This window comes from Phacochoerus africanus, chromosome 8 (genome assembly GCF_016906955.1).
Source record: "Phacochoerus africanus isolate WHEZ1 chromosome 8, ROS_Pafr_v1, whole genome shotgun sequence".
Lineage (NCBI taxonomy): Eukaryota > Metazoa > Chordata > Mammalia > Artiodactyla > Suidae > Phacochoerus > Phacochoerus africanus.
In genome coordinates, this window is record NC_062551.1 from 1,875,899 (window position 1) to 1,891,415 (window position 15,517).

A 15,517-nucleotide genomic window follows, 5' to 3' on the forward strand; every position below is an offset into this window, starting at 1 on the left:
AAGTTCCTGTGCATTCTCTCTCCTGCCCCACTCCCTTCCCTCTTCTGGGCGTTGGGCTGCGTGTACTTGACCCTGCCGTTCACTTTGCTTCGGTAGCTCTGCCCGCGGTGCTCATGAGCCTTGTTGAGTTTGCTGAATTCCTCTCAAGTACCGTGGCTTTGGGTTGTTTTTTTTTTTTTCCTTTAGTTTTTCCTGGCTTTTCCATTTGATATGTGTTTTAATAAGGTTTCCATCTCTTTGATGGTGTTACCCACTTGTTCACACATCCTGGTGGCGGTCTTTGGGTCTTCCTGCTACATCTTTTAGTCCACTGAGCGTAGGTGTGCTCAGTCCCTGTCTGGTAGTTCCAACATCTAGGTTATTTCTGAGTCTGGTTCTTGACCACAGGTTCCCCCCCCTTCTTTTAATTTGTAATTTCTGAGTGAGTGTGAGACATCATGTCTAGAAACCAGCCCGGAAGTAGGCACGTGGCAGCGGGTTCATCTTGCTGGGATCGGAGCTGAGCACCGCAAGGCTGCCTCCTCGGGGAAGGCCCGCCGGCCCCGTGAGCCTCAGGAGGCGCCTCGGTGGTCTTGCTGGGCCTGTGGCACAGAAGGCTCTCTCTCCCTGCTCGGTAGACGCCTCACTCTCCAGGGGAGACAGCTGTGACTTGGGCCTGGGGACGGGAGGGATGGCCCTGCTCCTGGCACAGGGCCTCTGGGGGCTTTCTCAGCATCCCGGCCCCTTCCTTCCCCGGCAGCAGCTGGCCTCCCCTTTGCGCTGGTGCAGGACCCTCGGCCCACGAAGGCTTCTCGCCCCTTCCTCAGGGCCAGAGGGGCTTTGTTTGTCCTCTGCCCATGACCTGGTGCCAGAGGACTTTGTCCTCCTCCTCCTGCAGAGGAAGGAAAGTCTTCTGCCTCATCCCCAGAAACGTGGGGGCTTTGCTTGATCTCTCATCTCAGAGCAGGAGCCACTTGCCCCAGTGGCTTACGGGCTTTTTGCTTTGGCTTGAGAGCGGGCTCCAGGGAAATGCACGGGGTTTCCCGCTCGGCCCCCGGGGCAGTCAGCCCCAGCCGGGCTCCCCGTGGAAGAGAGCTTGGGAATGAGGGCACGGTCCCCGGGGTCTGGGGCTCCGGGCTGACGGCTGTCTGAGCTGCACTCAGCCCTTACGGATGCGCTCATCTCAGCCGCCCTCTTCCTCCTGCTGGCATGGTGGCTCCTTCTTCCGCGTGCTCTGCCTCAGCTGGGACAGCTCACGTGTCCCGTTTGTCCTCGGAGGGTCCCTCTTGGAATCCGGTCACAGGGTGGCCTTGCAGCTCGGCCGTCTGAGGGCTCAGGAGAAGGCACTGCTGTGTGTGTGTTGGGGGCGGGTGGTGAGCTGCTTCTTGATGATGCCCCGCAGGGAGCGCGGCGTCCTGAGTGGCTCCTGCATCCCAGGTGCATGCGGGGCCCCCCCCCGGGCCCCCAGTGGCCCCTGGTGTCTCGCCAGCAGGTGTCACCACCGAGCACCTGCCCAGGCTTTTCTCCAAGCGAGGCGTCCTGGTTACCTGAGAGGAATGTTAACGTACGGTGTACACCTTTCCGTCTCTTTCAGTTATCTCAGCTTTATCCTGAAGACAACTTGGAGAAATTCATTCCTTGCTTAGCTGGCCCAGATTCCTTTTATCTAGAGCGAAACCACGTGGATCTGGAAGCGGACCTGAGGTAACGCCCGTCACCACACGCGCCCGCCGTACAGGCAGCCCTGCGGTGGCCGTGGCGCGGCCGTGACGCAGGGTGACCGAGGGTGGCAGGCGGTGACGGAGGGCCGGCGGCCGTGTGTGCGGGGCGGGCGGGGCCCGGCCGCGACGGCCTGCTGGTCGAGCTGCGCTTGAGGGACTTGGGGCTCTGGGCGGTTTGGGTGTCCTCTCTCCTCCAGGGACCCTCCTCAGTTACGGAGCAGTGGGAGGCAGATTTTGAGGCTGTGTGAGGAAGGGAATCTCAGGGTACCCGCCAGCATTTAACAGAATTCTGGTGCTCCTAGGAAACAAAAGCTGGTGACGGCTTCTGTCCTCTAGCGGAAAGGAAAGCCTGTTCGGGACAGAGCGAGGACTTAATAAAGTCTCCTGGGCCCAGGGCCTCTGGACCCCTGATCGCACCCTGCGACTAGATTCACGGAGAGGCAGGCCTGCCGCCAGGGCCCTGGGGCCAGCAGCTGAATGACAGCATGGGCTGTGCTTGCGGCCAGTGTCCTGCAGTGTAGTACAGTGTAAATAAGGAAACGGGGCGTTCCCATGGGGGCTCAGTAGAAAATCATCTCACTAGTATCCCTGAGGACGCAGGTTCGATCCCTGGCCTCTCTCAGTGGGTTAAGGATCCGGCATTGCCAGGAGCTGTGGTGTATAGCTCACAGAAGCGGCTCAGATCCTGCATGGCTCTGGCTGTGGTGTAGGCCGGCAGCTGCAGTTCTGATTCAACCCCTAGCCTGGGAACCCCCATACGCCACAGTTGCAGCCCTAAAAAGACAAAAAAGAAAAAGAAAACTAAAAATTTTTTTCCCACTTCGTTTTTGGTAATGTATTTTAATGCTGATAAAACTATTTTGTTTAATTTTCAGGTATTTGGCTGCGTTACCTTCTCACATATTAAAAAATGACCATGTTAAGAAATTTTTCAGCACTTCATCTCCCACCCAACAGCTTCAAAGTCCAAGTGAGTTTGAAAGATGTAGTTAAATAAAAATAGAAACATCTTTATAGTCTGTAAGTTTTATGACATTTATTTTAACTCGTAGGTCCTGGCACCCCTTCTCTTCCTAACGTCGGTACCGTGATGGGCATCTCTGGAAGGTGAGGCTTCTGCTTTGTGACCAGCGCACGTCCCGGCAGCCCTGTTACCCAGCTCGCTTCCCACCGTGTGTAAACAGTTGTTTCTAAAGTGAAGTCATTTTTTTGTCTTGCTCTTGAAGAACACGGAGGGAAGAATTGGAAAGAGAGAATCCACTTGTCTTTTTAGGCTGTGCCTGCTGCATGTGGGAATTTCCAGGCTAGGGGTTGAGTGGGAGCTGCAGCTGCCACCCCACACCACAGCCATGGCAAAACCGGATCTGAGCCGCGTCTGTGACCTACACCACAGCCACGACAATGCTGGATCCTTCCCCTGCTGAGCAGGGCCAGGGATCAAACCCACATCCTCATAGAGACAATGTTGGCTCCTTAACCCACTGAGCCACATGGGAATGCTGAGATAACCCACTTTTTGATTTCTTTAAAAAAAAAAAAAAATTCTCAGAGCCACTGGATTGAGAGCATTCCTAAAGACTCTTATTGCAAAGGCCAGTTTCTGGGTCCTGAACATTCTAGGAAACCGAAATTTCTAAGAATCCTCATTTTTAGAATCTCCTAGGGTGATCAAGCCCACAAAGGGCCAGAGTTGCTGCTCTAGGAGTTCCCCTACCACACGGGGCCAGAATGATGGTAGCAGTGCTCAGGTGACAGACAGACTGTCTGCCTGGACTGACAGCCAGCTCTAAAGTGGAATGACGGAGTTCCCGTCGTGGCGCAGTGGTTAACGAATCCGACTAGGAACCATGAGGTTGCGGGTTCCGTCCCTGCCCTTGCTCAGTGGGTTAACGATCCGGCGTTGCCGTGAGCTGTGGGGTAGGTTGCAGACGCGGCTCGGATCCCGCGTTGCTGTGGCTCTGGCGTTAGGCCGGTGGCTACAGCTCCGATTCACCCCCTAGCCTGGGAACCTCCATATGCCGCGGGAGCGGCCCAAGAAATAGCGAAAAGACAAAAAAATAAATAAATAAAGCAGGATGACGTCACAGGCGGCGCGCACGCATGCTCCCTCTCTCTCTCTCTCTCTCTCTCTCTCTCTCTCTCTCTCTCTCTCTCTCTCTCTCTCTCTCTCTCTCTCTCCCCCTCTCTCTCTCTCCCCCCCCCCCTCTCTCTCTCTCTCTCTCTCTCTCTGTCTGTCTGTCTTCTGCCCCCTCTGCCTGGTGTGGGCAGACACACACCACGTCTGCGAGTCTGCGGTTTGACGTGGGAGGACGGGCACAGAAAGTGCTGCTTTTGGTCCTTTTATCTTTCCTGGAATTTACTTTTAAAAAAACCAATTTGGGAGTTCCCGTCATGGCTCAGTGTCTAACGAACCTGCCTAGTATTCATGAGGTTGCGGGTTTGATCCCTGGCCTCGCTCGTTGGGTTCAGGATGCGGCGTTGCCGTGAGCTGCGGTGTAGGCCGGCAGCGGTAGCTCCAATTCAAGTCCTAGCCTGGGAACCTCCATAGGCCGTGGGCGCAGCCCTAAAAAGACCCCCCCCCAAAAAAAGAAAAAAAAATTTGAATGTTAAAGATTTTGGAGTTAGTTTTAATATGATTTTCAGTATCATCCTGGGATAGAAGTAACAGAAAGAGGAGCTCCTGTTGCGGCACCATGGAAACGAATCTGACTAGTGTCCATAAGGATGCAAGTTCGATCCCCGGCCCCACTCAGTGGGTTAAGGATCCGGCCCCTGCAGACCTCTGCCCAGGCCAGGCTCCGTGGTTAGCGATGGACACGGCTGCACTGCAGTCCAGGTGTATGAGCTGGTCTGCAGAGGAGGCCGTAGCCTTTCGACAGCACCCGTCTTCTGTCCCACAGGCCTGTGTGTGGAGTGGCCGGCATCCCGTCCTCTCAGAGCGGCGCCCAGCACCACATGCAGCACCCGGCCAGTGCGGCCGCCCTGCCACACTGCTCGCACGCGGGGGCTGCGGGCTCGGCGCTGGCCTACCGGACCCCGATGGACAGCTCGCCCACCATCCTGATGCCGTCCGGTCTGCAGGCCCCTCAGCCCCAGGAGCAAAATGGGATTTTAGACTGGCTTCGGAAACTGCGTTTGCACAAGTACTACCCGGTCTTCAAACAGCTCACGATGGAGAAGGTGTGCTGGTCGGATCTGCTGCGTCTCTCACGTAACCGCTCTTCGGGCCTCATTCCTGGGGCACTGAGTTGTGTTCCGAGTGTGTGACGAGGGGTCTTAATACCCGCAGGCGGCCTGCGTCTGTGAGCTTTTGCCGCAGGACCCGCGCGCCTTTGGGTTTCCGAAGGCTGCCTGCAGCTGAAGCAGAGCTGTAACACGATGGTTCGTAGGATGGCTTTTTTAAGATAGTTGGAGGTCCTTGCAAGTTAGGTGCTTTCTCCCCGTGACGTAAAGGCTGTTAGGTCTCCAGCAGCCTCACGGTGGGTAGTGAGTTCTGGTGTCCCGCCTCTGTCTTAGATGCCCCTCGACGTAGGCCTTTTCCCAGGACCCCGCATGCTCGGATGCAAGTAAGCGGCTGTCTGATGATTTGGCTTCATTTAGGGTCATACAGCCAAAAGAATAGATGAATTTTTTGTATTTCAAGCAGTCCTACATGGAAACTACTTCTTCCCGAAGAGAGTTTTGTCATGGAGTGTTTTTTTTTCAGTGTTAAAAAAAATTCTGGGAGTTCCCATCGTGGCTCAGTGGAAACGAATCTGACTAGTATCCATGAGGACACAGGTTCGATCCCTGGCCTCGCTCAGTGGGTTAAGGATCCGGCATTGCTGTGAGCTGTGACATAGGTCACAGACGCAGCTGGGATCCTGTGTTGCAGTGGCTGTGGTGTAGGCCAGCAGCTGTAGCTCTGTATTCGACCCCTAGCCTGGGAACTTGTATGTGCCATGAATGCAATCAAAAAAAAATTTTTTTTTTCTGAAATTTCTTGTTTCATTGCCACTGATTAAAGTAAATTAGACCAGGAGTTCCTTTTGTGGCGCAGCGGAAACAAATCCGATGAGCATCCATGAGGTCGTAGGTTCAGTCCCTGGTCTCGCTCAGTGGGTTATGTATCCGGTGTTGCCGTGAGCTGTGGTGTAGGTCACAGATGTGGCTCCGATCCCACGTTGCTGTGGCTGTGGCCCAGGCTGGCAGCTGCAGCTCCGATTTGGTCCCTCGCCTGGGAACCTCCGTCTGCTGCAGGTGTGGCCCTAAAAACAGAACAAAAAGTATTAGACCCTTACGCGCTGTTTGAATCTGAGCTCCCCCTGCTGGATGAAGTGACGTGATGGCTGTTATCTTTGTAAACATTTCATTTTTCCAAAAATCTGCAGTGGACGAATCTAGAAATCAATCTTGACTTCGAAGAAAAGTACACTTTTTTTTCATTTCTGGCTGCCCCACGACAAAGGCGTTCCCAGTCCAGGGGTCGGGTCTAAGCCACAGATGTGACCTGTACCACCACTGCCGCAGTGCTGGATCTTTTAACACGCTGCGCCGGACTAGGGACCGGACCTGTGTCCTGGTGCTGCAGAGACGCTGCCTATCTGGTTGTGCCCTAGCAGGAGTTCCAAGAAACACATTTGAAGTATATTCTCAGAACTCTCAGTTTATGATTCATAAATCTTAAAGACAACAGATTTTACTAACCTCGGTGATGGTCCCTTTAAAAAGTTTCAGTTTCTCGTGTGAGCTGAAATGGCTAAAGTCACAAACCATGTTACATGGCCTGTTGAGAGCCAGGTGTGCGGCCAGTGGCTTGGGTGGCCATTCGCTTGGGATGGTTTCTCCTTTTCTGGGTCATTTGCTGCCCAGCAACGTTGCCATTGTCCCTGGAGTGAGCGTGATTTGAAGAAAAAAGAACTGCTAAAGAAGACTAGGCTCCTGTCTGTGGCAGGGTTGCTGGCTTGTGTTTGGGTGTGGGGCTCCTAAGAGGGATCCACTCCAGAGGCTGCCTCTCTGCAACGGTCGAGGCTGCAGGACACTGTGTGCAGTCACCTGCCAGGGAGCAGGGCCTTCCAGGTGCCCGAGCTCGACCGTCCAGGAAGGCCCAGTGGACACAGCCCGTGACTCTCGTGAGCATCGTGTGCTTTGAACTGTGGGTGCCACGTCATTAATCAAGTAAATGTTTTCCTGTCTCTAATCCTGTTAGGTTTGAGTTGTTCACATACTCTAGAGGCGGACTAGACTTATTAAGCTCCAGGTTATTTTCTTTCAGAATCCTAATTAATTCTCAGTAACTTCGTAATTTGTTTCTTCTGTGGTAGTTTCTGAGCCTTACTGAAGAAGATCTGAATAAATTCGAATCCCTCACCATGGGAGCAAAGAAAAAACTCAAGACTCAGCTGGAGCTGGAGAAGTAAGCGTGAATGCTTGTGGAATGTGTGTTCATTTTAGGTGCCAGCGTGCAGAACAGGTGCTGGGATTTATCAGTGACTGGATTGCTTTTGATTGCTTATGAACTCTGATGCTTTTATTTTATTTTATTTTTCTGTCTTTTCTAGGGCCGTACCCGTGGCATGTGGAGGTTCCCAGGCTAGGGGTCCAATCGGAGCTGTAGCCGCCGGCCTACGCCACAGCCATGGCAACACCAGATCCGAGCCGCGTCTGCGGCCTACACCACAGCTCACGGCAACGCTGGATTCTACCCACTGAGCGAGCTCAGGGATTGAACCCGCAACCTTTTGGTTCTTAGTCGGGTTTGTTAACCACTGAGCCAGGACGGGAACTCCTCTGATGCTTGTAAATGTCTATGGACGTGGCTTGGGTTTGCTGGAAGGGCCTTTAGAGTGACTGACGAGTCAGAACGCGTCTCGTCCCCCTGGCCACGATCTGGTGGATGTCACTCTTCTGGGGAACGTGTGCACCTGGCGGAGTTGGGGAACCACCGGCGGCTTCTTCAGCAGAATCGAGCCCCCGCTTGTTGGTGTGCTTTGCTCTTGTACAGGGAGAAGTCGGAGAAGCGGTGCCTGAACCCCGCGGCCCCCGCGCCGGTCAGCAGCAGCGGAGTGGCCCGTGTGCCCCCCACCAGCCACGTGGGGCCGGTGCAGGCGGTGCGAGGCAGCCATGCCGCAGGTGGGTGGGGCCGCGACTTCGTCGCTGGCCGTGATTTTAGCTTTTACGGTTTCTCCCGTAGGAAAACAGCAGGGACACTGGGTTGGAAGCTGGAGTCTGGTGACTCCTGCAGTTGTCTGGGCAGAAGGGGTCCATCTGGCGAGAGGCTGAGAGGAGAATGGACGCGCCCTCCCCTCCGGGCAGGCTTGGGGCCTTGGGGCCGTCTCGAAGGGCTCTTGCCCCCCCACCAGGCTTCCTCTGCTTCCTGCCCTCGTCCCTCAGAAAGCGCTCCAAGTATCAAAGGGACGGCGAACCAGGAAGTAAAAACGGTGCCTCTTGTCAGCGGGGGTTGGACCAGAAAGGTCTTGGGATCCTGGGCCCCGAAGACAGAGGTCTCGGGGTGGAGGCGGCTGCCTCTGGGGCACCTGGGGGCCGGGGGACCCTTCCTGTCCGGCAGCGTTTGCTCGGGGAGGCTGAGGCTTGGTCGTGCGCATCTGCTACCTGGCGAGCCTGTGTGACGAGGAAAGGACAGCACCTGCCTCCTTAGGGTTGACGTGAAAGGGAGTGTGACAGGCATGTGCCAGGGGCAACGCGGGCATAGTCGATGCCGGCTGGCAGGCGCCTGTTGGTGACCTGCAGCACCTGGACCCCAGTGCCGTCTTCAGACTGTCACCTGTCCCATGTCTGCAGCGCTGCGGGTGGAAGTGGAGCAGCCCCCTCACCAGACAGCGCGGGAAGGCAGCTCCTCTGAGTGCTCCAGCTCCTCGCCCAGCCCGATGGGGGTGCAGGCCCGGGAGGAGAGCTCGGACAGCGCCGAGGAAAACGACAGACGTAAGGCGCCCCGCGTGCCCGCCCGCCCGGCCCGGCCCGGCCCGGCCCGGCGGCTGTCTGACGCTCTTTCCGTCTCCAGGGCTGGAGGTCCACTCGGAGGGCGCCGACAAGGACAAGCCGGTGACGCTGCTGAACCACTTCACCTCGAGCTCCGCCAGACCCACGGCCCAGGTCCTGCCCGTGCAGAACGAGGCGGGCTCCAACCCGTCGGGCCACCACCCGCTGCCCCCCCAGATGATGACGGCCTCGCACATGGCGCCCATCCGGATGCTGAGCTCCGTGCACAAGGCCGAGCGGGGCGGCGCCGACCTGAAGCTGCTCTCGTCGTCCGTGCACTCGCTGCTGTCTCTGGAGGAGCGCGGCAAAGTCTCCGCGCCGAGAAGCGGCCTCAAGGTGGACAAGGGCTTCGGCAATGCCATGCTGGACGTGCTCCCCACGTCCAGCCCCCATCAGCCCATGCAGGTCCTCTCGGGGCTGGCCGACAGCAGCGCCATGGCACCCGCCGTGTCCTTTGGTCCCCGCACCAAAGTGGTCCCTGCATCCGCGCTTGACAGGGCGATGAAGCCGGCGCAGCAGCCGGGCCTGGGGGCGGAGACCAGCACCGCTGCCCCCGGGACGTCCAGCACCGTCTTCCACGTGGCTCGGCCACCCCTCAAACTCCTGGTGTCCTCGTCTGTCCCTGCGGATTCTGCTGTCCCCGGGCAAACGTCCTGTTCCAGTAACGTGCAGATAAGTGTGCCCCCTGCAATAATCAACCCCCGGACTGCGCTGTACACAGCCAACACCAAAGCTGCCTTCTCTGCGATGAGCAGTGTGCCCGTGGGCCCCCTGCAGGGCAGCTTCTGTGCGAACAGCAACACTGCCTCCTCCAGTAGCCACCCCTCCACGTCCTTCGCAAACATGGCCAGCGTGCCCAGCTGCCCGGCTCCCAGCTCCAGCCCCGCACTCTCCTCTGTCCCCGAGAGCAGCTTCTACAGTGGCGGCGGCGGCAGCTCCCCCGGGAGCGTCCCCGCCTCGGCCCAGAACCACCACCACCACCACCACCATCAGCAGCAGCAGCAGCCGGCGCCCCAGCAGCCCGCGCCCGCCCCGCCGCCCGGCTGCGTCGTGTGCACGTCGTGCGGCTGCAGCGGGAGCTGCGGCTCGAGCGGCCTGACCGTCAGCTACGCCAACTACTTCCAGCACCCGTTCTCGGGCCCGTCCGTCTTCCCCTTCCCGTTCCTGCCCTTCAGCCCCGTGTGCGGCAGCGGCTACGTGGGCGCCCAGCAGTACGGCGGCGGCGCCTTCCCGGTCGTGCACTCGCCCTACGGCGGCGGCGTGGGCCCCGAGCCCGTGCTGGGCGGCCAGTCTGCCTTCGCTGTCCCGCCCGTGCAGAACTTCATGGCAGGGGCGGCGGGCGTCTACCAGGCCCAGGGCTTGGTGGGCAGTAGCAATGGTTCCAGTCACAAAAAGAGCGGGAATCTCTCGTGTTACAACTGTGGGGCCACGGGCCACCGCGCTCAGGACTGCAAGCAGCCGTCCATGGACTTCAGTCGGCAAGGTAAAGGCTCCCGCGGCGGCGCGGCCGGGCGGGGGGCTGTGTGTGCAAGCTGAACACAGTCTGCTTTCGCTGCTTGAAAGTGGCAGCAGGTGATTTTTTCCGACGCGCTCTGAGAAAGCGAGCGACTGTGGGCAGGCCCTGCGGCCCCCGGGGGCGGCCTTGGTTCCAAGAGGTCTCTGCGCTTTGGGCGCGCCCTCACTTGCCCGAGCGCGGCTGGCCAGCCGTGGCCCCCGTGGCTCCTCCTCGGCCTGTTGCGTGGGACTGAGGAGCACGTGTGGGCGACTTCATGCCCTTGCCAGCATCGAACTGACAACCAAGGGGGTGGCGTATGAGCTGAGGGCCGCAGATGGAACCTGCTGTCCCCGCTTCTGTTCCCAGTCCGGGGGGCCGTGGCCGTGGGTGTGTGCGGCTGCGTGGTGTCCTTGCTCCCTGGGCCGCATCTTCTTCCTGCCCCCTGTCCTGCCTCCGGAGGCGCTTCTGTCTCCTTCAGTCGTGTTGTGTGTTTGCTGTCGTTATGACACCAGCTCTGCTCTTGCTGTTTGTCTGGGGCAGATGAAGCTGGGTCCAGCCCGACTGCCCTCTGCGCAACCTTGGCAAGGCAGTCACTTGCCTTCCAGAGACTTTGGAGGGTTGCTGCAGACTTGCCTCAGTCCCCTGGAGAGCTTTATAGGCAACCCAGAATCTGGTCTGGCGGCAGGTGGGGTGATGGGGGCTGCGGGCGACCCTGCTGGTAGGGACGGTGCTGCACCTCCTGACACAGCGAGCCCAGAGCCTGTGGGGGTGGCCCTCGCCCCGGGGACGGGGCCGGCTGACCCTGCCCGAGCACCCGCGGAACGACCACGCGGACTGGGCGCTCTGCCGTCTTTTCACCCCTTGTCTGGCCTGACAGACGTCAAAACAGCGCCCAGGTTGGGTTGGGGCGGAGGAGGGTGCTTGGGAGAGGTTAGAACAGAGGGTCTGGGTTTCTGGTACCCAAATCTTGACCTGTGACTCCAGAAGTGACTTTGGACAGATGATGGCAGGAATTCTCTGGTGATTCAAATGTGGTCTCTTTTCCCCCCCTTCTCCAGGTACTTTTAGGTTGAAATATGCCCCTCCAGCAGAAAGTCTGGACTCCACAGATTGATATTTTTCTCTGGCAACAGAACACTATTAAGCCATGGAGACCTAAGGAGAATTCAATACAGAACTGAGAAGTCTAGTTGCTGTTGAGCTTAATATTTTTAATCCAAAGGTGCTTTACTTTACTAGACTGGATAGAAAACCTAGCGTAGGAATGCATCAAACTCAAGTTTTATTGCCAAAATCCTAGGTGGGAGCTTGATGTCAGGACTGGCCTAGTGGGCATCTCCACTCTGAGTGACAACTGGCCACCTCCACCCTTGGCTGCAATGCAGAGACCTCCCGTCTCCCGAAGAGCATGGCCCTAACTGGTCCTTCTAGGCTCACTCGTAATTCCAGGGCAGCTGCTGCGTGAGGTTCGCGCCGAGGACTGAAGGTCGGAGTTCTCCACGGGGAGTCCTACCAGTCGGACTTGACCCCCGGTGAGGGAAAATGTCGCCTTTGTTCCGTTCCGTTCTGTTCCGTTCTGTTCCCACAGTGGTTAGGCACTCGTCTCTGGGCTTCTTAAGGATTGCACTACCGAAGAATGTACACTGATGGCAGTCTCTGCAGTTCTGGAGACCTCCTCCCCACGACCAGTCCGTGCAGGACACTCAGAGAACCCGTTTTTAAAGAGTTGGCACCAGCAGGCTACACGACTTAGTACACAACAGAGATTTTAGTATTTCCTTCCCTCCTCAAAACAACTTGTAGCAGTTTCAGGTTTTTAATTTTTTTTCCTGCAAATAAATTTAAACGATGTTACTAAATAGAAACAGTTACTCGCAACAACTTCATTTCTAAGGGTCCAAGTCCCAGAGAGTCCCTCGTCGTCAAAGCTTGGAGGACAGCTTCCTTCCCCGCCCTTCAGAGCTTTGAGCTCTGTCGTCTTCCACCACCGAGGAACGCTGGCAGAGGCGTGCGGGCAGCGTGGCCGGCGCGCGGCTCTGAGGGTGCTGCACGCTGCACGTGCCTGGCCGAGCTTGCAAGTGCTTTACCTCCCACGGACGTCCCGCGGACCCCAAGGCCTCCTGCTCGCAGATTCACACTTGAGACAGCCACTTCAACAACAGTAATAATACAGTCCTGTGATTTATGAGCAAAAGATTTGAAATTTTCTCCTGCCTGTCAGCTTCTCTTGTCATAGGCTATTATCAACAGTTCTGTTGAACGTTACCTGGAAAACTGCCGTAGAAAGTGGTGAGACTCTGAAAGAGACTCTACCAACAGGGCAGAGCTGTGAGATCTGCACAAGTCTAGTTTTATCAAGGTGGGAAATGAGTCCACCACACAGCTCTCAGTTTCACCCAGTGCAGCGAGAGCTTTTGGTCTGAAAGTTAGGGACTTAAGCTTCAAGGCTAGAGGGGATTTTCTGCTCAGACATCGTTTTAAATACTAAAGCCTTCAATATTAAAATACTGATTGGTAAGGCCTTGCCCAGGGATTTTCCAGTGGAATATACTTATTTTTAAAAAAAGATCACAATATTCAGACCATTCTTGAAACCGGACAATCAGCCTCATGTAAAATTGGTGTAAATCAAAAGAATACCCTAGAAGTTGAGGTATTGTGATATGTATGAGGTTGCAAATTCTGGAATCAGTTTCCAGGCTTCATGGAAACTACAGCAGAAGGTTGTTCCATTTTTTTTTTTATGCAAGGCTTTTAGTAGAGTTTCTAGAGCTTTATTTTAGTAGAGTTTCATTTCTATGCAATGCAGGATCGACAGACCTCTGTGTTCTTCTCTCTCTCCTGGTACACAGCGGGACACACAGTTGTGAAGCAGTGACGACGCCTGCAGCAGCTTTTGGGGGGAATGTCACACTGATCTCCTAAATCATAAACACTACGAAATGTCAAAATAACGCGAACTGACACAACTTTGCCTTAAAGAGTACTAGACCGGGACTTGTCATGTTACGTTTAAGAAAGACTTAGAGTGTTCTTTGATGTTTACGATTTTAATATTTCTGAAGGCCACTAGAGTGGCCTGGGTATGTGCTGAAAGCCAAACTTTTAAACTTCTTGGTTTTTTAAACAAAGAACTATTTTAAATAAATCCTATTTCACCGCAGTGGAATTGTTGAAAACTGTCTCATAACAAAAGAAAAAAGCATATTTAGGTGTTTTTTTGTTGTTGTTTTAGTGGGCAGCACTGGGGAATGAACGTGTCGCTTGTTACCCTTGTAACTATTTTGATACCTATTAGAGGCTAGCATTAAATACAACACAAAGTTAATCTTCAGTTTGAAGCACGACATTCAGATCGAGGGAGGTTCAGACAGTGTGTGGCTGTGTTCCAGTTCCTGCAGGTCTTAGAGAAACTCCCAGCTGTCTCTCAGCTCGGCGCGCGCCTGTGGAGTGGCGTCTCCCAGGGAGGCCGTCACACGTGAACACGAGACGCGACACACAGGACACAAAGCACTCAGCTGCCGAGCCATGAGACCTCTTCCCAGGAGAATCTCACACGTGGACTTGGGAATATGCGCTAGCGGTATTCTGATGAGATTTCTCTCCAAAAGCAACCGCCGTCAGCCAGGCTGAAGACCATCTGGCATCTCTCAGAGGACACCATCAGCTACAAGCATAGACCACCCTGACCCTTTCAACTACTTAATCGCCGTTTTCCCGAAATCGTGGGCTGTTTCCAAATGCTGGGGCAACCAGGTAGGTGTGGCACCAGCCGCTTTGCTCTGTGGAGTCTGTCCTGTTTTAAAGTTTCTAACCCCATTTGTAATCTCCAAGAATGGGGAACGTGGAATGTACAGACTTAGTAGAATACAGTGTTGGGATAAAACACTAATCTTCTTTGTTTTTTTATGCAAAAACACTCAATTTTCTACCTTATTTTCTAATTTTTATTTCATGGTAATATCGAAAATTGGAAAGTGTACAAATGTTTTAAAAAACTTCTAATTGCTAAAGAGCACTGAGAAAATGGGAGTAGCACTTCAAATAAAACTATTTTCTTGAAAGCAGATACGTGATTGGGTATTTTAAAAAACCAGCATCATTTCTAATGTCCAAAAACGTGCAGGAGTCAGCTCGTTAACATAGTAGCTAGGAGGCACTCAGTATTGTCCTTCACCGTTTAGAATTCTAGGTCCTTTATGGCAAGAAGCCCACATAGTTTAAACCGCACGTCCGGAGGCGCGTGGCGGCCTCGCCACTTGGCCTGACAGTCCAGGGGTCCACGGCCGTGAGGCGTCCCCGTGGGCACGCAGGCTGACCGGGGCTCTCGCCTCTGTCCTCCCTCCAGGGCTGCAAAGGAGCACTTGCTGCGCGCGACTTGGGTTGCGGGACCCGCCTCGCGCGCTGTCATCTGGCCCCTCTGCCTGCTTCCGTGGTGGCTGGTTTAACGCCCTGCTGGTGTCACGTAGGCAAGGGCGTAACCGAGGGCGTGACGCGTTGAGCCTGAAAGGAGACTCTGACCCTGCTCGGCTCGCCCGCCCGTCACAGTGGACGGGACTGTCGAGCCTGAGTGGGTTGGCCGTCCTTGCCTTTCCAAAGTGCAGGGGACGCCCAGAGAATGAGGCAGGTGACACTGAAAGCCATGGCTTCTGAAAAGGCTCCCCTGCCGAGACGTCCCAAGGTTCTGAGTCGAAGTGAGGCCCTTTGATCAACACTCACCAACCACCGCCTGTGCTGGTTGAGGCCCCGCTGCCGGAGGGAGCCCGGTCAGTCCGTCCCCGTGCTGTGACAAGCCCCCCACGTGGGTACATGTTCGTAGACGCACAGAGACAAGGCTCTGGTACTGAAAGACCTCTGTGTGCTTAAGAATCTTCACAGCTTCTATTGGACATTATTTTCTTTTTAGGAATGAAGGAAAATTCTCCCATTTTGAGCCATTCTTTTATGTCAGTTCTACAAAATTGCATGTAACTTTATAAATATTTTTAAAAGATATAGTTTTGTAAATATTTAATATTCTGCTAATTTGATTTTGAATTGTAAATGTCAAGTATTCTGTTTTTGGGGTTTTTATGTTTTATTATATACTTTGTTAAAAGAAAAATTGTACATTTTTAGAATGTTTTTATGAGTAAATTTAATGTACTGAAAATAAAAATTAAAAAAAAAAAAAAAAGTTGTTCCCTTTTACCAGGTCTTTGCTCTCTGGACTTGAGGGGGTAGCAGCGCTAACAAGCACGCGCTGGCCCAGGACTGTGGCGCTCTCCTGAGCAGTGCCAGGCCCCAGAGGGAGAATTCTGGTGCTTTTCCCCCACAGGAGTCCTTCTGAAGATGATGGGGGGGC

At 54.9% G+C, this 15,517-nt stretch overlaps 1 protein-coding gene across 3 annotated transcripts in view; it reads left to right on the top strand.

Annotated features, from left to right (window-relative positions):
• Positions 1-12,032, top strand: part of ZCCHC14 (zinc finger CCHC-type containing 14) — a 65,281-nt gene extending 53,249 nt beyond the window's left edge. For all 3 annotated transcript variants that reach the window (XM_047791864.1, XM_047791865.1, XM_047791867.1), the window contains 9 exons: positions 1,574-1,683; positions 2,576-2,670; positions 2,753-2,807; positions 4,601-4,880; positions 7,004-7,095; positions 7,684-7,811; positions 8,481-8,621; positions 8,701-10,161; positions 11,232-12,032. In XM_047791864.1, the coding sequence (XP_047647820.1) occupies positions 1,574-1,683; positions 2,576-2,670; positions 2,753-2,807; positions 4,601-4,880; positions 7,004-7,095; positions 7,684-7,811; positions 8,481-8,621; positions 8,701-10,161; positions 11,232-11,287 (2,418 nt within the window). In that variant the 3' untranslated portion in view covers positions 11,288-12,032. The remainder of the gene's footprint in view (positions 1-1,573; positions 1,684-2,575; positions 2,671-2,752; positions 2,808-4,600; positions 4,881-7,003; positions 7,096-7,683; positions 7,812-8,480; positions 8,622-8,700; positions 10,162-11,231) is intronic.
• The last annotated feature ends 3,485 nt before the right edge of the window (positions 12,033-15,517 follow it).